The sequence below is a fragment of the Octodon degus genome, unplaced genomic scaffold (genome assembly GCF_000260255.1).
Source record: "Octodon degus isolate 3935 unplaced genomic scaffold, OctDeg1.0 scaffold00008, whole genome shotgun sequence".
Lineage (NCBI taxonomy): Eukaryota > Metazoa > Chordata > Mammalia > Rodentia > Octodontidae > Octodon > Octodon degus.
The window spans coordinates 10,298,471-10,319,977 of NW_004524584.1; the positions used below are offsets into that span (position 1 = coordinate 10,298,471).

General features: G+C 42.2%; 1 protein-coding gene across 2 annotated transcripts in view; it reads left to right on the plus strand.

Moving 5' to 3' along the window:
- Cpne4 (copine 4) overlaps positions 1-21,507 on the plus strand; it is a 542,216-nt gene that overhangs the window by 486,950 nt on the left and 33,759 nt on the right. For both annotated transcript variants that reach the window (XM_023705235.1, XM_023705229.1), the window contains 3 exons: positions 9,472-9,570; positions 12,210-12,296; positions 15,774-15,833. In XM_023705235.1, the coding sequence (XP_023561003.1) occupies positions 9,472-9,570; positions 12,210-12,296; positions 15,774-15,833 (246 nt within the window). The remainder of the gene's footprint in view (positions 1-9,471; positions 9,571-12,209; positions 12,297-15,773; positions 15,834-21,507) is intronic.

Genomic DNA, 21,507 nt, shown 5'->3' on the forward strand with positions numbered 1-21,507 from the left:
AAATAAAATAAAATAAAAACAAAAACAAAAAAAATGTAGTTGTATCATCATGCTGTCAACAACCAACTAAACTGACTTATATTTAATGGATTGGAATATCTGTACACTGACTAGAGATTGGATTCACATTTGCGATTCACACAGGCAAGTTTTCTGAATCTAACTACATGTCTATCTCCGGATCAAATGCAAGGTTCTCAGATAAGTCTCACATCTGTAAAGTTGGCACAAGAGTATGGTGTGAGTTGAACCAGTGCAGGATGACTCTGATAATGAGGACAGCACTTTCATTGCAAGCCTGAGGTCTGAGTCATTGTCACTGCCTGCCTTCCAAGTCCCTGCACTCAACCATAAAAGCTTCAGTCTTCCTGAAAGTGGAGTGAGGTGCAGAGTCAAAAGGTTTAGACAAGCATTTGGGAGCCTGTGAAACTTCCTGGAATTCACCAAGGATACCAGGCCCATGTGTCTCCCATGAAGTCTGGCTGCATGTGTCATGTTTTAGGGCTTTGTTTGCTGATAGCAACAGTATAAACTTACAGCAATACTATACTGAATGATCACTAAGGCTCCAGGATCATATACTCCTAAATGTTGTTTTCTGTCTGCAATTGGGTTTTGATTCTGTTGGAGACACAGAATTGTGACAGGATAAAAACTGTAATTACTGCCACCACAGTCACAGACCATGGCCTCTTGGAGTTTCTGTCTACTGCTTTTCAGTGTCTAGAGACCAAATGCATCTAAATTGGTGAGCCGTTTGTTTCAAAGCCAGATTTTTGTGGCCCACTCCAGACATCTGAATCAGAATCTTTGAAGGTAGGGCCTGGAAGTCTGAAACTTAACAAGCTCTTCCATGCATACTAAATTCCTAAACCCTTTTGATGACTACTCCTCTAATAAAGGCCAGTCTTCACTCTGTCATTAGCATCTTCAGAGAAATATCTCAGTCTTTTCTTTATCCCCATAATCAGAAAAATTCCTATTACATTGTACCTATTAAACTATGTGTATGCGCACACACGTGTGTGTGTGTGTGTGTGTGTGTGTGTGTGTGTGTGAATGGAATATGATCCTCCCCTTATAGATGAATAAACTGGATAGATTAGGGCATGACTACATAGTTATATTTGGTAAAAATGAGATTTGAGTGGTATTCTGAATGACCACAAATCCTACTGCTTCCGCCAGACCAGACCACTACCAAGTTCCCCTTTGCATTAAAATATCACCTCTCCCAGAGGTCCCGATATCTTTAGCCAAATCTCAAATTTTGAAAAAGTTTTACCCCACTAATAAAAATGTAGTGAGATAAAAGCAAAGTATAAATTGAGAACAGATTTTAAAAAATACAAGTAGCAAAGTCTACAGCCAGGGTCTAGAAGGTATGGATACAGCAAGATAAAAAGGAGAGATTGCTGTAGATGATGCTGACCCAAGTCTGCAAAGGGTTTGAGCTTAACTTTATGCTTCCAGTGAACACATGATCTGAGCTTCTGGGTTGGCACAAGCCCCACCAGTCTAGACCCAAGCTCCTGATAATAAAAGTGGTCTAATCCAAACAGGATCCAGGGCTCTGTCCCATAGCACTGGAAGTTAATGCCCTCAATGCACCATATTTTCTCTTGAGGACAGGGTCAGCAAATGAGCATAAGCCAGGCATGGGCAGTGGGTGGTGGATGACTTCACAACCTGACTTATGAGCTCTGGTCTGGAATTAAAACACACTCTATAACTACAAAAGTTCTTAAACAAAACCTGGTAGTGGATCCTGAATTTTACTTGATCCAGCTCTATCAGCTAAAGCAAGACTTCTGGTACCCCTTTAAAGACAGCCCTTTGATTATTCCTTCCAGATTTCAAACAGCTCCTTGGACATGATCATCCACAGTCACAGGTCACTTAAGCTTCCATGCCTCCCCCTGCCTTGTTTATTACTTCCCAATTCTGCAGCCCACAATGCCAGCTGGGGGTACTTCTCTGCTTTCATTATATCAGAAGTTCAGAAAGCATTAATCTATATGACTAGGGAAGTCATGTAGATGGATTTCAAAGATTTCAGCACCATTTTTTCCTCTGCTGCTGCCCTGTAGTGCATGGATACCTAAGTATGAGGATGTTAGTAGCCTTCATGACATCCAGATATCCCTAATGCTATTGTGCCCACCCTCTCTTCACCTTTAGCTTCGAAGAAACACCCTGCACCCTCCATAGAGATGAATTTCACCCATCAAATTGCCCAAGTCTTGATTCTGGGACTCCTGCTGCATCAGTCTCTCCCTCTGTTCTCTAGACCCATGTAACTGCTCTTAAAAACCTCCTCTTGTATTTATAGCTCCTTATATAGTGAGAGAGGGAGGTGGAGAGGAGGGTTGGTTCAGTCAGGGTCTATTCAAGAAACTGAAGCAGAAGAATATATCTACATTAAGAGATTTATTTCAAGGAATTGGCTAATGAGATTCTTGACACCTGAGGCAAGTCTGAAATTTAAGGAGAGGCCTTCAGGAAGGACAGCCTGGGGATTTCTGGGCAGGAGCAAAAGCTACAGTCCATGGACAGTCTTTCCTTTTGGTCAGGGAAGCCTTGGTTCTCCTCTGGAGGCATTACACTAGACTGTATCCAGCCCTCCAGTGGTTGTCAGCCAATTCTTACCTTTATAAGATAAATGGTTTGTAAATATTCTCTGTTTCATACATTGACTCTTCATTCTGTTGATTATTTTGTCCTTTGCTATGCAGAAGCTTTTTAGTTTGATATAGTTCTTTTTTGTTTTGTTTATTTTTTATTAATTTTATTGAGAAACAAATAACAATGAGACAGTTTCAAAACCAAATAGTAGCACAGTTTCAATAATTAATACATTGCATATTGTTGTCTTCATAGTGGTTATTCATAGTACAAGATGCAGACATGATATCCTGTCCAAACAGTACAATTCTTTCTACTCATTGAGTTAAGAGAAAGTAGCTGTATATCTATCCTATTTCATATATACAGATACAAAGTGGTCCTTCATTTGTATCCACTTTTTTTGTTTAGTTTTGTCAGAGATGGGTATACCATTGCCATTTAAATATTGTAGGTGCATGAATTCAGCAAAATAATCCAATGTAGTCCAGTAGTAGTAGTGGGTTATCTGTAGGACTGGCAATGTCAGAAGTTGTTGACTTGAGCTTTTTACAGCTCAGCATGATAATTTGACTTTACTTGATATAGTTCTGCTTGTCTACTTTTCTTCTATTGCCTGTACTTTTTTTATTACTTTTGTTATATTTATTAAGTTTATTGGTACAATTTAGATACACATAATCACATTCATCATAGGGAATATGTACCTGTACATGGTATGTTTTAGGTCCTCTTTTTTCCCTCCCATTTCCCTCCTCTCCTTGCAAGCCCTCTTCCCCTCCTTACTTACAAAGCTTTGTTTCTATTTTATCCTTTCTCATTCACCATTCCACCTTTACTCCTCTTTCTTTTTGAATAATTTTTTCTTATTTTGCAATATCTATTACTGGGACTAGAGGTTCCATCCAACCCAGCTATTCACTTCTTAGTATTTTCCTAAAAGAATTAACAGCATCCTACCACAATGATATATATGCACCTATGTTTATAGTGGTACACTTTGTAACAGCTAAATCTTGGGGGAAAAATCAAATGCCTGTCAATCAATGAATGGGTAGAAAAAGGATATTTTTTCCACAGTGGAGTACTATTCAGTCATAAGGATAAATCTGAGGCTTTTATAACTAAATATAAGCACCTTGGGATCATACTTGTAAGTGAAATAAATCAGACACACATGGGTCAATATTGAGCTGTTTCTCTTGTGTGAGAAACGGAAAGTGCCTGTGCTTTTGGGGTCAGATTTAAGGCTTCATTTTCAAGGTACACGTCAAGAAGCTTTTGTGTTTTTTTCTTAGAACTGTGCAGTTTGAAGCCCTATGTTTATATCATTGAACTATGATGAATTGATATGTGATAGCTGTCCAACTTCACTCTTCCACGTGTGAGGCTCCAGGTTGGGCACATGGGCAGTGCTCAGAGCAGTTTCCAGCATATAGTGAGTACCACAAGCTGTTTAACTATTACAACTTGCTGCTTGGGTGGCAGTGGTGCAGTTAAGGGCAAACTGGCAGAAGTGCTGGCTCTTCTGTCATTATCCTCTTCTATAAACCGAGGCAGCTGAGCACATCCTCAGCCAAAGTTTAGCATTTTAAGATTCTGCCCCCGAACTCCTCCCTGAGACACAAGAATTTGTGAAGGCTTTCTGGCTTGGAGAGAACTTTAGGATGCTGAGCTCTCACAGATGTGTCAAGGCCTCCACATGGATTCACCCCAGGAACTCTGCCTCTGCCTGTTTTTCTGCATGGTGGTTGATCTGTTTACTTTTCACCAAGATGTGCTCCTCTGTCAGCCTCATCAGAGCTGTCATATTTCAGCTTAGTGGCAAAGAGCAAGGGAGGCAGTGTTTTTGTTTGTCTGCTTCACGGTGCCTTCCTTCCTTGGGGATCCCTTCTGAGAAAGGTCAAAAAAAAAAAAATTCTTCCACTGCAGTGATGGGAAATGCCAGCAGCCTGAAGAAGCAGGGTTTGTGTAAGCTGTAGTGTTTGCTGGGGAGGCCTCCAGGGCACGCTGTCAAGCGTGGCTCTTCTGGTTCAGGGAGGTTCAGTGAGTGCTGGCTTTCTCCTTCAGCTAGAGAATGGATTACAAACACCCTGAGTGGTGTGGTTGGCAGGTGAAGGAGGGAGAGTGACTAAGCCAAGCATATGGGACATTTAAGAGAGGCCAAAGAAGGACTGACATGATTCATGCCCTTTCTCCTGAAGGAGGGGGGCTCCATCCCACTGTTTGTGGATACAGGTGAACATTTAGGGGGCTGCTTTCCTTCCTTTTTCTTAATTGCATCTACCCCCTTTACCTTTGTATTTCCTCCTCCCATAGGTAGAAAAGTAGGTCTCTGAGTACAGACTCAACCATTCAGTCTGGATTCACTCAGGGCAAAGTTATGAAGTGTAGGTCTCGAGAAGCACGCTACTCCCTCTGCCCACTTAATGTGAGGTCCCCGCATGATGCAGATGCCTCTCCAGGACTCTCTTAATCCAGTCAAGGTGACAATTAAAGTTACCTGGTCCTGATATGTTGTAGTAACCTCAGGCGCTGAAGGTACAGTGGTTTAGTTCTTGAATGCACACAAGGCCATCACAGTTCATTCAATGAGGGTCTCAGGACAGCTACTGAGCTGCTCAGCAGGGCACAGGGAGGAGACCTGTGGATCATGCTCTAGCTCTTGCCTCTTCCTTCTGAAAGTGTTGGGTTTTCCCCTTATTGCCCTAGCCAGTGCAAGCCAGCTGGCCACTGCCCAACCCAAAGAGACAAAGCAGTACAATCCTCCTATGTGATTTCCAAGGAAAACCAGGTGTAGTTAGTCACTACCTTATAAATTAACTTTATAAACTCCAGGGTCAGTCTATTGGCCAAAAGAATTTTCAGACCTTCAAATGATAGTAATTTACTTATAGCGTCTGCCAACTGAGTATACATATAATGATCAAAAAGTATGAACAGAGTGATGATTCTGAGTTTTAAGTGTAACTATCCAATTTTCTATGGCCAAAGTTTCTTTTAAACTCTAAATGGAAGAACTTGAATTCAGCTCCGTGTTGCTGCAAAAGTCAGAAACGTTTCTCAGTGTTCCTATGGAGCTCCACTCCCAGGGCACTCATGTTGAGCCTTCGCTCCACATGCCTGCTCCCACTCAGTCTGCAGCCACGGCTGTGGGCCAGCTCACCCCGCCCTCTGGCCTGCTTTGCTCTAAAGCATGGACACAGCCTTCTCTTTTATGCCCCGTGTTGCCATCCTCACAGTGCTCTTGTGGGTAGCACATTCACTGGTGTCTCAGAATGAATGGACGGGATGGGATACCACAGTTTCCAAGGCTTCTTACCTCTCTTACTTTCTCCTACCCCAATACTCCACCCTGTGTTCATTTTCTATCTTTCACGGTTTGTGTCTGGTTGTCCCCCTAAAGCCTCATGAAGTCATGGGAAGCTTCTAGAGGTTGTGATTAATTCATAATCCAATGCTGGGATTATGGCTGTGAATGCTGCACCCACCCTGGGGCAGATAGACTGAATGCAACATAAGGACGGGAACAAGGATTGCTCTTTGTTTCTGCCTCTGTCCTTGCTGCTGCTGCTGCTGCTGCTGCTGCTGCTGCTGCTGCTGCTGCTGCTGTTGCTGCTGTTCCTGTTCCTGCTATTCCTCCCTTTTGGATCTTGCTGTCTTGCTCTTTTCCACCACCATGCACTGCTGTCCTCTTCCATGTGTCACTCAGCCTTGGAGCCAGCTAAGTATGGACTGAAACCTCCACAAACTGTGAGCTAAATAAACCTTTCCTTCCTTAATGTTGGGTATCAGGTATTTTGCCCCAACATTGAGAGAAAAGTAACTTATGACACTGTCACAGAGCCAAAATATCTGAGATAACAACTCAGAGCCACAGTTTCTTTTGGCTCACATTTTCGGAGGTCTCAGTCCATTGTCAGCTGACCTACTGCTTTGGGCTGCGGTGATACAGCACACCCTGGCAGGAGCACATGGCAGAGGAGGAAGCAGAGAGAACGGAAAAGAAGAGCTGATGTCCCCATGTTTCCTTTAAGAATGTGTCCTCAGGGACTCACTTCCTCCCACTGGGCCACCTCCTGAAGAGCCACCATCTGTATTCCCGCCACAGGTTGTAGACCAACTCCTTGACTTGGGGGCTTTGGGAGTGATTCAAGACCCACAGCAGAGTGAGTGAGAGTGGGGAGAATGTATCAAAGGAGTAAAAAATTGCCCATTCCCTAAAACAAACATATTGTGTGCTGATGGTGTAGTGGGGAGCATAGCTGCCTTCCTAAAACAAACATACCTACTATATATTGCAAGCACAATTTTTAAGAAAAGATTCACACCATAGCAGCCCATCCTCAGCCCTCTCATAAAGCGTTGCCTAATTTCTCCTTAACCCATACCCCTGGGTCTCACCCCTGCTCCTCTGGTTACCACTCCACCATTACTTTTCATCTGAACACCCTAACTCCCTTTGTTTAATTACTATTCTTCTTTATTCTTTCCTCACAGAAACATGTATTAATGTTCTCTTGGCAAAAGAATTACCTAACAATTTCTCCAGAGACAGAAGCCACGAAATGAGTTTTTCTTTAAAATGCCTCAAAAGAAAAAAAAAAAAAAAAAAAAAAAACTCAGCAAATGCTTTTCATTTTTACCAACATAACATTTTAAAACACTTTAAAATATCATAAGCATAGATTAGAAATTTGGAGATAGGGGGTGTCATATCATGAAATACCTTGGAAGACCTACTAAACTATTCAGTTTTATTCAAAGCAGGTGATTAGCATAATTAGTGATGATAGGAGTGAGGCGGAACAAAGGAGACCAGGAAACTGGAAGGAGAGAGTTGCAGTAACCCAGGTTAGGAAGGAGCAGTCAGAAAAGGAAAAGTGTTCTTGTCAAGCCACCGTCAGGCAAAACAATGAAGAGGATGCTCTGGTGGTGGGAAGTACTAGGAACGGTGCCCAGTTTTCTGTTTGGAGCAACCGGACGCACGTTGGTGGAATCCACCATGATCAAAAATAAATCGACAGAAATATATTTTGGAGGATATCGTGCTTCATTTTGGACATACAAGGTGTGATCCAACAGCATGGTGAATGTACAGATTTTAAAGATGTAGTGAGAGACCCGCTGCCATGAGGCTCCCCCAGAACACTCCCCTTTGCTCTCAACACCCTCACCCCATCATTTTTGCCACCTTCTGAAGTGGTTCTTAAAGTCCCCTTTTGTGAGAGTCCTCTACTCTTTTTGCTGCCTTGATGTCCTGATTTGCTTCAAAATATTTAGCTTTCCTGATCATTCTGACTTGAAGATCTGAAAACCACACAACACCAGACCCAGTGAATAAAGTGGATAGAATACACCATAATGTTTCTATTTGACAGAACTTGCTATGAAAATTCGATCAATGGGGTATGATTGAAAAGCATGGTGAATTTTTAAATTAAAATTTTTATTACAGTAAAAGACATGCTCCCATTAATCTCCCTCAAAACGCTCTTTTTTTTCTTTTTGAACACACATCCTATCATTTTTGGCAATATGACTTTTGCTGTAATAAGTTTTCTTTATTTAAACATTCATCCTATTCTTTAATCATGCCTTCTATTTCTCTGAAATAGGCATCCCACATCATCTGGAAACAGATTTACAATCAAGTTTTCAGACAGTAGGATCTGTACCCAGAGGGAAGAGCAGGCTGTCTCTTAGGTCACTGATATTGCAGGGGGACTGTCTGAGTAGAAGTCCTCTCGGTGCCGTGATCTGAACTGATGTGTGTGACTTCGCTACTGCACTCAGTCGTTGGCTTAAGGTGGAGAAGTGGCATCTAAAATGCTTGAGACCTTACTCAGATCTTCACCTTGGAACAAAAGATACTGAACTTCCTCTTTACCCATAGACCCGGGACCAACAGAGGTATTGCTGTTGATTTCATCACATTTGAAGCATTTCCTGGATGCACAGAAGCTAGTCTCAACAATTCTAGAAGGAGTTTTTCTCCCCCTCTGTATTTAGGGCAGGGTCTACAGGGTCTCACTACATAGATTGGACTCCTAGTGATTCTCCTGTTCAGCCTCCCACGTGCTGGGATTAGAGGCACATGTCACCACGCCCAGTGTCAATCACCAGCTCAGCACGCCCCAGGGTTGGGGCCGGCATGGCAGGCTGGGGATTGAACCCCGGCTACAGCTCCCTGCCACAGCAGGTAGAAGGAGCTTTCTTGTTAAAAGTGAAGTCACGGCTTACAGATGATGGATGCATAATATTTACCAGTGTCCATTTTCACATGGGTAAAGGTTTCACTTTTTTGCCTTCTTACTCATTTTTCTTGGCATTGCTGTTTACTGTCAGGAAGAAAGAAAAAAGTTTGATCAATGTGACCCCATTTAAATCCCTGACAGAAATTGCTCATTGTGGAAGCCACAGGCTCAGGTAATCAGGCATCTGGCAATAGCTGTAAACCAGGGACACCCTCTGTGATGAGGGACAGAGCACCAGAATTGGAGGCAGGACAACTGCTTTCAGATCTCGAGTTTTCATTCACTAGATGGTCTTATTGGCAAGCACTTATGTCTATGGGTCTTATTGATCTTATCTGAAAAATGGACACATTACTGTGATCCCAAGAGCATCACAAGTTTGTTTAGGGATTTTTGCCATAAAGGCCAAGTAAAGGGCTGTAGAAATCATAGGGTATGTTATTTCCCACATGCCACAAACCCAGAATGCTGGGCTTTTCTTCCAAGACTGTCTTTCTTCTACTTTTTCTCGAAGAGTGAGATTGCCTTCAGCTATTGGGCAGCATTCTTAATCTTCCCTTTAAAAAGGTAATTCTTTTCTTTTTTGCAGTGCATAGTGTGGGACTGGGACTCCAATGGAAAGCACGACTTCATCGGAGAATTCACCTCAACTTTCAAGGAGATGAGAGGAGCGATAGAAGGGAAGCAGGTACACAAGCGATCTGTGACACCCAACCTTCTCTAGGGCTCATCCTTAGCACTCAGCTATGAGTGACAAAGACAGAACTTAAATATATGTTCAGTCTTGTGCAAAAGGACTATGGTGTTGTTATATTTAGCACAGATTCAACCACAGTGTCATGTGGCCTTAGTCAAGACACTGCAAGGGCAAGCAGAAACTCAGAAATGGCACCCAGGATTTGGAGGCAGATTTATTGACATCAACGGGCGCTGATCATCAGGATCCTTCCCAGAATGTGAGCCCTGATATCTGGTGGTCCCGGGCTTATAGGACATAAGCAAGCAGGATGTGCAGAAACAGAATGGCTGTCAGTTGGGGATGGTTCTTACAATGTGCCTCACGGTGACTAAGCATTTCTAGGAGACAGAGCAACCAAAACTGGAACAGGAGCTGCTACTGCCTGGAAAACTATGAAACTGAAGTATAGCTGCTGGGGAGAGGGTGGGGACATTTTGTGTTCCAAAGCTGCCCCCAAATGATAGTTCTCTGTCAGTAAAATGGAGAGCTTAGATGTGAAATTTTCTTTTCCTTTTTTTTTTTTTTTTTTTTTTTTTTTGTATTTTAGGGAAGGGTCTACAGGGTGTTTAGGGTCTCACTACTGGATTGGACTCATAGTGATCTGCCTGTTTACAGCCTCCCAAGAGCTGAGACTACAGGCACCACCACCACATTGTCTCAATTGCTGTCTCAGCATGCCCCTGGGGGTGGGGCCAGCATGGCAGTTCCGGGGATCAAACACCTGGGCCCCTGTGCCTGCTTGCAGGCACTTTAATCCACTGAGCTATTTGGAGGGCCCTAGATGTGAAATTTTCTAATTTCCTTTAGTCATGTAGTCTTGGAAAAGTAATTTAATTTTTTGATATCTCATTCTTCTCACCTAGAATGGAAGGATGAGAATCATCCCTACTTCACAGGATTTTGTGAAGTTTAGATGAGCACCTAGCTAGCACTCCAAGAAACTGGCTGTTAGCAGTAATATTCTTCTCACTTCTACATTTATATGACTTAATAATATTGGTAACACATTGAACACTTTGGAGAAATTATTTGAATCCACCAAATTTGTCTTATAGATGCCAGATTTTCCTATAGTTCCCTAATTTCATTCTTCCATCTTTGACACCAACACATGGGCTGGAACACAACCATGTACCAGAGAGACACACGACACTACCCCTATCCCGAGACCTAAACCCTATGTTTCTCTCAGACACACATGCCTTGTCATCAGGGGCCTGACTGCGCCAGCTTCTCTCTACCTTTGCGGTGCTTGCCTCCCATCTTCCAGTTGCAGTACCCGAATCACTGCCTGAGAGCTTTTAGTGGTTGCTGGGGCCTCTCTCGCCTGTATCCAAGGCAGACAGGAAGTGCCTGCTATGAGGAGGTATCACACTGTTCAGGAGATTCCCCTCAACAACAACTAATGGTTTTGAGGTATCAATACCCTAGCTGCCTTACCCTTACGGTGGGAGAACTCTTCAAGTTTGTGCTTTGTAGAGTTTTCCAGTGGTTGCTTGGAGAAATACCTTTCCTTGTCTACCATAGCACTGACTTCATAATGGGCCCTTCCTTGGTTGTCTACTCTAATTCCCCACTCCTCCCTGGGTGCTTCCTGGTATTACCTTCCAGCTGATGTGCTTTGGATTTTATCCTTACCTAAAAATTTTCCTCTCAGGGAACCCAACTTAAGGTACTTGTCATTCTTATCTTGGCATCCGCTGCACTGATGGAGCTGAAGGGAGGGGCAGCAGAGCAGAGGGTCAGGAGCTTTTAGAAAGGTCTCTTTTGGAGAAATCATAGTCAGATGTAGAAAAGGAGGAGGAGGAGGAGGAGGGAGGAGAAGAAAAGGGAAGAGAAATGAGTGGTTTTTTAGAAAGTTCCGCTGTAGATGTTCTGATTTCAGATTCTGTTTTTACTCATTTCTTTCCTTCATCAAAGAATCTGAGATTTTAAGGAGTCATAGAGGCCTCTTGGCCTGTACAGATCTCCCTCTTTCAAAGCGTTAAGTAGTTATTCAGTCCCTGATGGTGCTCTATCAGTGAGAAGAATCTACTGTGTAATCTGCTGCTGAGCTATCAGTTATCCAAAACTTCCTGTTTAAAAAAGAATAGTTATGATTTCCAATTTCTGGGTCAACAGTTTGGTTGAGACACACCCTTTCTGTTCCACATCCTGCCCACTCAGCTCTCAGACATGTGTGCAGCGCTAAGATGTCGCACTCTGTGTGTCTGCTGCATATTTCCAGACCTTTGCTACCCTCTGCCACTCATAGTTTCTATGACAATAAGAAGCATTTGTATGAGCCAGTCACTAAATTTATTAATAGGTTAATCACTGAATTCCCATGATAATCCAGAGATAGGTATCCTTAGTAGCCCCCTTCTACAGAGAAGTTAAACAAAGCACTAGAAATTAAACCAGGCAATCTGAGGACAGAATCTCTCTCTCAATTTCTTGCCACTCCCCTAGATGCAGGGCTCACCAGCTAGGGCCCCTCATCGGCCATCCAGTGTGGTGTACCTACAGCAGCACCCAGGGGCGGGGCCTCATGAAATGACTCCAGTTCTCCAGAGCAGGCGCTCATGCTCTGGCTCCTCCTGTTGCAGGTGCAGTGGGAGTGCATCAACCCCAAGTACAAAGCCAAGAAGAAGAATTACAAAAACTCTGGCATTGTGATTCTGAATCAGTGCAAGGTATGTGCCAAACCCAACTATTAGGGGAGGGTCACTCAGAGGAAGAGTTTCCATTACAGGAAAGGGATCAGAGGAAGCGAGAAAAAGGAAGTGAGGGGAATCAAAAATGATCAAGATATATTGATATATGTACAAATTCCTCAAAAAATTATAAATATTTGCATCATAAACAAGTAAAAAAAAATAAAAGATCTAGGCATGGTAGCACATTCCTATAATCCCAGCACTCAGAAGGCTGAGGCAGGAGGATTGCAATGAGTCCAGGACCATCCTGGGCTACATACCAAAACTCTGCCTCAAAATAAAAAATCATTTAGGTTAAGTGGTCACAGGGCGAGAGTGTCACAAAAAGTGATCTTTTAATAATAAAAATCAGAAATTCTATGTATTAGTGATGACTATTAAACAGGAATGTAACCGGAGGTGGGTTTGGAGCTTTGAGAACCTAATACCATTGTCCTGCCCCCAAGGACAGTCTTGCTCCTAAAGACAGGAGGGTTCTGGTCGCAGATCTGGATCTCCTCCACTGAGGGCAGTGCCAGAGGAGACCTCAACTGAGCAGCCAACATTTCTAGACATCTACTGAACATTTGCCACAGTGTTCAGTGTGTTGTATGTAGTTCTCACTCATGCTGGAAGTATAACCTGTAAGGAAGACCATGGAAGAATATTGAAGAAGCCAGAAAGTCCCTCCCAAGTGGCTCCGATTTGTAGAGAATCCTACTTGTTAATGAATGTACTTTTAAAATCCCATCCAAGAGTAATTCTGCTTTTAGCTGAGTACCTATTGTGTGAGAAAAATTATAATAAACTGTTTAACTTTTATCACAACCCTGAGATATCCACCTTCATCTGAAGCAATGTAGGCAGCTCACAGTCACACAAGTGGTAGAAATAAGAACTGAATTACAGAGTTGTTAACCCATGTCTGTCTAACTCCACTACACAGGGCTTAAATGTCATCCAGATTACACACACACACACACACACACACACACACACACACAGAGATGCTTCTCAATTTATCATGGGATTGCATACCATTAAACTCATAGTGAATCAAAACTGCATTCAGTACACATAAATTACCAAATATAGCTTAACAATACAGTACACTTAAATACTGGCCATGTGGCTAACAGGAAATCGCAACTCTCTGCTGCTATCCGGCACTGGGAAACTGTTACACTGTATAGCCCAAGTCTGAGGAAATAGTTTTACTAAATTCATGCCACTTTCAGACCATCATCATAAAGTTAAAAAAATCATAAATGAAATCATCATAAATTGAGGAATGACTGTGTGTGTGCATCACAGAGTCCTTCTTCCAGACTGATCTCTCCACTACATCCAAAAGCTGCAGGATCATATCCGTAGATAACAGAATAGTAAAGGAAAAGACTGACTCATCTGGTTTGCATTGCATGTCTACCCATGAGTCACTCACTGGGACAGTGTGTTATCATTGGCCGTCTAGGACCATTAATCATAATTTTTTTCTCTATATTTTCATGTTCTGACATCTTGGGGCCCATGTATTCATGGAGGTGCTACTTCTCCTGAGGTGTACTAATCTCCAGAGAACAAATAACTTGCCTCCTAGCATGCCCTTGATATGCAGAACAACCCATCTCAGGCCTAAACTTTCAAGCACCCCCTTTACTAAAAGCTCACATACCAAGCCTGTTACTGCCCTGCTTTATATCATGTTGGGGACCAAGTATCAAACAACTGAATACCACCTCTGCACCTCAAAGCCTGCGGAAATAATTCAAAAGCATCCAATCCTAAGACTTCTTAGCTGCTTATCTGGACTCGCCCATTCCTTTCTTTCTTTCTTTCTTTTCTTTTTTTTTTTTTTTTTTGGCAGAATGCAGGATTGAACTCAGGCCTTTGTGCTTGCTAGGGAAGTCCTTATTCTACTGAGCCATCTCCCTGGCGCATCACCTACTTCTTTCTATGACAACCTTTGGCTAAAATGCAAAGCCTTTTAGCCAAACTTTTGCATTACTCCTGCTTCCCGAGTGACCCTGGCATTTCCCATTGTGGCTCTGCTCCTTCCTGTTGCCCCCCTGCTCTGTTGTATGATGGCCTCCTATTATTTGAGAAGCTATGAATAACAAGCTTTTCTTACAAAGGCTTTGTCTTGTGTCATTCATCTTATCTGCACAGATCCAACCCTGGGCATGTTCAAATCAGCCATGTAGCCATCTTTGTGCTCAGAGAAGCAGGAGAAAAAATATAAATGAGCCAATTCAATAGTTATCTGTCTCCTTAAGGCGACAAGAGCCATTGTGATTCACTCACTTCCAGTTCATTATTCCTTAATGCTGTCAGGCAAGCATTATCTTAAGGAAGCCCAAGAGCAGGCATTATTCAGAGGCCTAATTGAGCATCAACCCTGAGAGGTCTCCCTGTAGGTATGTGCCACCTGAAGGTGGCATCTTTAGAGAGACCGGCAAAGATTTGTATGAGTGTCTGTGAGAAATATCCCTAAGCATCAGACAAAATCTGCTCAGTGAGGGAAGAAGTTACTATCTGTCTAGGTAGAAGGAGCCACACAGTAAGGTCTATGACTGCAGCTTCCATGTCTGTTTCTATCACTACTGTTTCTCTAGCATCTAGTACATAGTTAGTAACTAATGAATTCTTGGTGAAGAAATGAATGTCCCCAACTAAGTAGCAGAGTCACAAAGAAGCAGAAATTAAGACCAGAAACCAGTAAGATACACGAAAATACAGATGATGGTCATTAGCAGAAAGCAACAGCCATACTGGCTCACATTGTAGAAGTAAAAGGATGAGCTATCCAGTACAGATTTCCATAATATGGATCCCAAATACACCACTTACTGTGTGATCTTAGCTTCAGTTTTCTCCTCCATAAATGGGTAATTATACCCAATTATGACACTATCTTCATAGGATTGTTCTTACAGTTAAATGGAATACAGGATATTAATTGCCCAGTATATAGAAAGTGCTCAGTAAATGCTACTTATTATTGTTCATGGCAGGGGAAGAAGTAACTAGCTGGAAATTTTCAGTTGAAGCTTTTTCATGTAGTTGTATCTTAAAGCCAAAATCTGCATACTAAAAATGTTACCAGGACTTCAACATAGACATAGGCAAGAAAGACTAAAGAATGAGATACTATTGGTCCTTAACAGTAGTGACTCCGGACCTTGTAGCTTTGGTCTCACCTCAGAGATGGAAGTTGATTGGAATGATACATAAACCAAAAGAAAGGGGAGCTCAAGAGGTGGGTATTTGTGGCCTTTGCAGATCTATTGGAATTTATTGGCATTGCTTTATTTCTTGTTTAAAATGAAGCAAAATCTCCTGGCCCCTTTTGTCCACAGAACTTTTTTCTGCCCTTTCCTCTAGTTTAGCAGTCTATCTACCAAGTTTAGGCCTTCAACATATAAAGAAACAGATTTTGCTGTTGTTAATTTAGTTTTCTGTCCTCTGATACAGATCCACAAGATGCACTCCTTCTTGGACTACATCATGGGCGGCTGTCAAATCCAGTTTACAGTAAGTTGTTCCATATTTGTTCTTTTTCAAGGAGTAAGGGGTGGAAGGTGCTAGGTTTGGGAGCCTGAAGGTGCAAGTCTATTAAAGCTCAGCTCTCTATGGGCTTTGACCAACTCATTGCTGAAATCCTGTATGGAGTCATGTGTTCAAAATGAGTTCATTCTCTTGCTTTCTCCAACAAGTGTGGTTCTCAGCATCACCTCAGAAAATAGGCGCCACCCAACCTCAGGCAGTTTTAGAACCCTCAAATATTTCCCATTCTTTGAGTAACTATGAGGCTTCTCCCATGGCCTGGTGAGAAGAATAGGTAGGAAGTGAACTATTGTGGTAAGTTCTTCAGAGCTAAGGCTGTGTGGCTGTGTTCTTGCAAGCAGAACACAAGCACAAATGTCCTACCAAGGTTAAGTCATCCAACCATTTTACCAGGCCATGAAAAGCTGAAATCTAAAGACTGGAGAATCAGGCTTAAATAAGGTTGAGAAACAGTGGGTGTCTAATCTCAGCAGGTGGCTTGAGGCTCTTCTCCAGTATGTAATCTGTATATTCCTTATGTGTGTTTGGGTGGATATAATCACACTTTTTAAAGTATCGACAACATCAAGCTTGTGAATCCATGCCTTGGAACAACTTACCCTCCCTGCTCAATGTTAAGAAAATTTCTAGGTTTGGGCAGGTGCAACCTCCAGAAAAAAAAAATACTGAGATGGTAAAGGACAGATTGGCTGAAATCCAAACCATAGGAAAGCAACACAGGTACAAATAAAAGAGATACACTGTGTACAGTGCATGTTTCTCATTTTACAGGCTGGAGCTCATGAAGCTAAGCCCTCTTTAGTTCCTAGACTGGTCCAAACATATGAAGAAAGCAAGGAAAATAGGTTTAATTTTTTTGTAACCAACAAAATGTATTACTGGACCAAGGATGGTGGTGACTGATACACTAAATAGGGGAGCCCTGAGGGATTGAGACAGTAATCCCTTGATAGTCCCATGTCTCCTTTGCTAGGTCTCTGCTCTAATCTCAGAAAAACCTACCTATAGTCTACCTATACTTGGGATATTGCTTCTTTACCTTTGAATTCTTACAGGAGCTGACCATTTGGTCACTTCTTTGTAGCTCACCATTCCCTAGTGATGCAGCCACCCCACCCTCCTACATGCAGAATGGCACATAGAGGTGGGTGAACACTTACTGTGGGCACACACACCTAATACCAGCTGTCCTGTGGGCTCACTGCTGCTCTGGCTCCATGCAAATGGAAGCAGGGAAGCAAGCAATGTCATAAAGGAGAGCTCCTGCAAATAGTTTCCCAAGATGTTAGGCAAAGGAGTGGTTTCAGAAAACTATTTATAGGTTTTTCAAAGGAAAGCTCTATTGATTTCAGTTTGTTTTAGATTCTGTAGATCGTATACTGTTGAATAACTCTTTATTCAACCTTCAAGGGTTTGCTTTGCCCTTGGACTTGGACTGCAAAGAATCAGCTCCAAAAACCTCAGAAAGTTTAACCCCAAAGTGTTCCAGTTTCACTTCCTGATGCTTGGATAACCCCAGGCCTACTTGATTGCCTCTTCTTGGTTCTTTTCTTTTTTACATTGCTGACATTCTGCCCCTGGGAAGGTAATACCTCGGTGTTTGTCACCAGCAGCCTCCTGGTCACAGCCCCCTGATAAACCTGTGAGGGGTGTGGGTGGGGAGAACATTCTGGAGCAAAGAATGAGAAACATAATGTACTGCAGAAGAGAAGGGACAGGCCATCAACAGTCCTTCCCATGTTGCCCTTCCCTCTGTAGAATTTTAGGTTGCATATTTGGAGGGGGATTACTAGGTGTTCTATTTTGAATGTTCTGTTAAAGAAATCAGAATAATCACTACAATGTTGTTTTCCTTCAAAGTTAGCTCTTTCATCATAAATTTCTTTATTGCCCAAGCAGTAAAATATAATGTAAATTCTAAGTTATAATGAAAACACTTAATAAAAAGTAGCATATCACTAAATTTGGTCTAGGAGTGTTCGCTTTCTGCTAAGTAGTTTTATTGAAACTATTTGGCAACATGAAAGAAAAATGAGGAGAGATGATAAGTGAGGAAGAAGAAGCTTCTTGGCATGGAGATGGGCGGAGGGTACAAGGGTTGGTGGAAGAATTGCACTGAAGCAATTGCACTGCTAAGTCTCCAGGGCTGAACCTCCCAGTAGTACAAAATATCACCTGCAGTTCCTGAGACAACCCAACAGTTTTAGCCAACACAAACTTTCTGTCTCCCTGCAGAAGGACCTTTAGGAGCCAGAGGTGATAAAGTTCTGGCTGCTTTCCATTTCCTCCTTCAGGTCCACTCCTCTTCCTCACCTCTCCCCTCTGTCTTCTTGGAGCTGACCTTCTCAGGGCCAGTAGTCAAGAGTAAACTCTTGCTCTCAGTTTTTGGTTGGGAAAGGCACCCATTAGAGGTCAGTTGTGAGGTGAAAGAACCTGGTGCACTTATTTCCCCAGCTTTGAGTTCTTCAGGATGCATTTCTGCATCTCCACAGAAGGTCACAGTTGTTCCACCAGATGGCCTGTCCTGCAGATAGTTCTCTTGCAGGTTCCACTAACTTCTTATCCGACTACCCCTTTAGGCTGACTTTCCTTAACCCTTCAAGCACATCTGTGCATTGCCCTCTTGTTAAATTCTCTTCAGCTACCTCTTGTGAATAAAGTCTTTGTTTCTTGTAGATTGTCACCAGCACAGTCACAGCACTAGGAGGAAGTTTGGTGCATGCTGGTGCTTCCAGTTTAACCTAAGAGTTTCTCTTTGGATGCGAGGCTGCTCAAAATGTTTTTGTTGAATTATAATCCACTGAACTCTAAACTTTCAAGGGAATATAACCTTTAAGGAAAAGAACAAATTGGATGACTAAAGAGGTTACCAGGGTTTTGTTTTTAAAACAACCCCATGAATTTACTATGTTCATGCACACAATGATACCTCACTTGCATGAATGTAAACAAACAAGATGAATTTAGGGGAGGGTTACAGAGAATTTTGGAAACAAAACTTTAGTGGACTTGATTTTGACCTAATCTGGTAGATAATGGAATATTCCAAAGGTCATGAACTGCCACTGAAGCAACAGGCACATGCTTTAGTTATCTGGGTATATTTGACAAAAGGCGTTGATGGTGATGAAGGGAGCATGAAAGATGAAACTTGAAGAGACTGAAACCCAGCGAAGTAGGTCTAGTGACGGATAGAAAGGGCTAGGCTAGTATGTCAGCAATAGAAGAGGTACTACAGAAAGGCCATGGAGAGGCACCCATTAGGGCCACAGCCAATGGCACAATGAGGAGAAGGAAAACAGTGGAGGAGCCCAAGTCCAGGAAAACTTGGAGATTTTGTTCCTAGTAAACAAAACAAGCCAGTCAGGCCATGGAGAGGTGCAAGTCAAGAAAAGCTTTGGGCAAGAGGATAAATCTGGTTCTGCGCATGTACAAATGCTTTCTGGTAAGCTGGTGGAGACACACTTACAAATATGAACCAAACTTTCAAGACAAAATTAGACGTACATATACAAGTGTGGATACAAAGGCCAAAAAGAAGAATACAGAAGGACAAAGGCCCTGAGGATAGGAAACTGAAGAGAAACTCTACCTGGTAGCAGGGAAAGAAGCAAGAAAACGGATATTAAGGCTGGTGAGATAGCTCAGTGGTCTAAAGTGCCTGCTTAGGTAAGCTTAGGCAAGTGCAGGGGACTGAAGTTCAATTCCTGGCACCACATGGCATGCCAGCTCTGCCCTCAGCCCACGAGAGAGAGAGAGAGAGAGAGAGAGAGAGAGAGAGAGAGAGAGAGAGAGAGGATACTAGAAAAGTAGAAAGTCTAGGAAAAGACAGAAACTCAAACACCTGTGGGCATATATTATCTTCAAAAGAACTATTTCAATGGAATGAGAGAGGTGAGACCCCCACACCATAGGTATAACTATTCATTCAAGAACGCTTACAAGCCAGAGAAATAGCTCTGATGGTCTAAGTGCCTACATGGTAAGTACAAGGACCTAAATTCAATCCCTAGTACCGCATGCTGTGCCTGCCCCACGCCACGTCCACCACTGAAACTGAGCATGGTGGCACATGCCTGTAATCCTAGTGCTGGGAAAGGCTGAGACAGGAGGGTCACTATGAATCTGAGCTGTGCAGCAAAACCCTGTACCAAATTTTAAAAAAAAGAAAAGATTTACAAAAAGAAGACTTACAGCAATGAAAAGACCAAAGAAAAGGGAGGATAAAAATTTGAAGATTGAGTGAAGGGAAGTTTTGGCTAGAAATCTGACCAAAGACAGCAAAATAAAAGTCCCATTGGAGGGAAAGGGATAAAAGATGCTAAAAAGAGCCCTGGTCAATGATTCTTACTCATGTTTTGGTCACTGAAACATTTGAAAATCTGATAAATGGTCTTTATCCTCTAACTTAGAAAATACATACACCAAGTTTTGCACAGAATTTTTTGGAAGTCAAAGGCTTCCCTGAGGACCAGCTCTATGCCTTATTCAAATCCTTAATTCATGAGAGCTCTAGAACAAGGCTGATATCACAGCCTTGGAGGAGGTGAGTGGTGCTGAAACTGAATCTTTATGGCTAGACTGGCCTTGCCGCATGGCACCCCAGCTAAAAATAAAATCACATACTAGAATTTCACACACAAAATGAAAAATTATAGCATCCCAGGAGAGACAGACACCATAAGGTGTTTGGGAAAAAAAGTGGTAGAAGAATTAAATAAAAGTTTCCTTTGAAAGCTATTGCTCTTACAGATGACATAAAACTGTTCCTTACAACACAGATTTTCAAGCTGTAACCAACTCAAATGTACAACAATACAATAATGTCTATGTAAATTACAGCACTTCATTTAAATGTACTATGTTAAAACCATTTTAAATTATAATTACATGGTTTATATAATATCATGAAGCCATATTTATGACCTGCTGGGAAACAAGAACATCAAGTAGAGCTAATGTGTGGTAACAACTGTGTAAAAACAAATACATACACTCACTGTAGTTTGAATATGTTCCCCCAAAAACCATGTGTTGGAAACATTATTCCAAAATCTACAGTGCTATGGTGTGGGATCTAAGGGGCATGTTTAGGTGATGATGGTTCTGCTGGCCTGAGGGAGCAGTGCTGGTTACAAAAGGGCACGAGTCTGAGGGCACTCTTGCTTCCTCTACCATCTCTTGCCCTCTGCCTCCTACCATGGAACAGTGTAGCACAGTGCCCCTCAGCAGACCCTGGGACTGCACTCTCCACTGTCCAGCCCCCAGAGCCATGAGCCAAAGAAATCTCTTCAGATTACCCAGTCTAGGGCATTCTGCTCTAGTAGGGCTGAATGCATAAAGATAGTGTGTATAAAATGGCTGTAGACAAGAAAAGATAAAGGATTTACCAGGCTGGTGGAAGCCTGAGTAACATTTGTTCACCTTGTTTTCAGATGACAAATTTGTTCAACTTGTAATTTCTAAAAAATTGAAGATGATAGTCTTTTACATCTGATTTTATGGTCTATATTTAATAATATAATATGATAAAATAAGCTTAATGTAGCTTCTTGCAGACAGACCTTCAAGCCTAAAAATTAGATTATGTATTAAAGGTTCCCCTGGAAAATCTTTTCTAACTCTAATGCATTTACTGCAT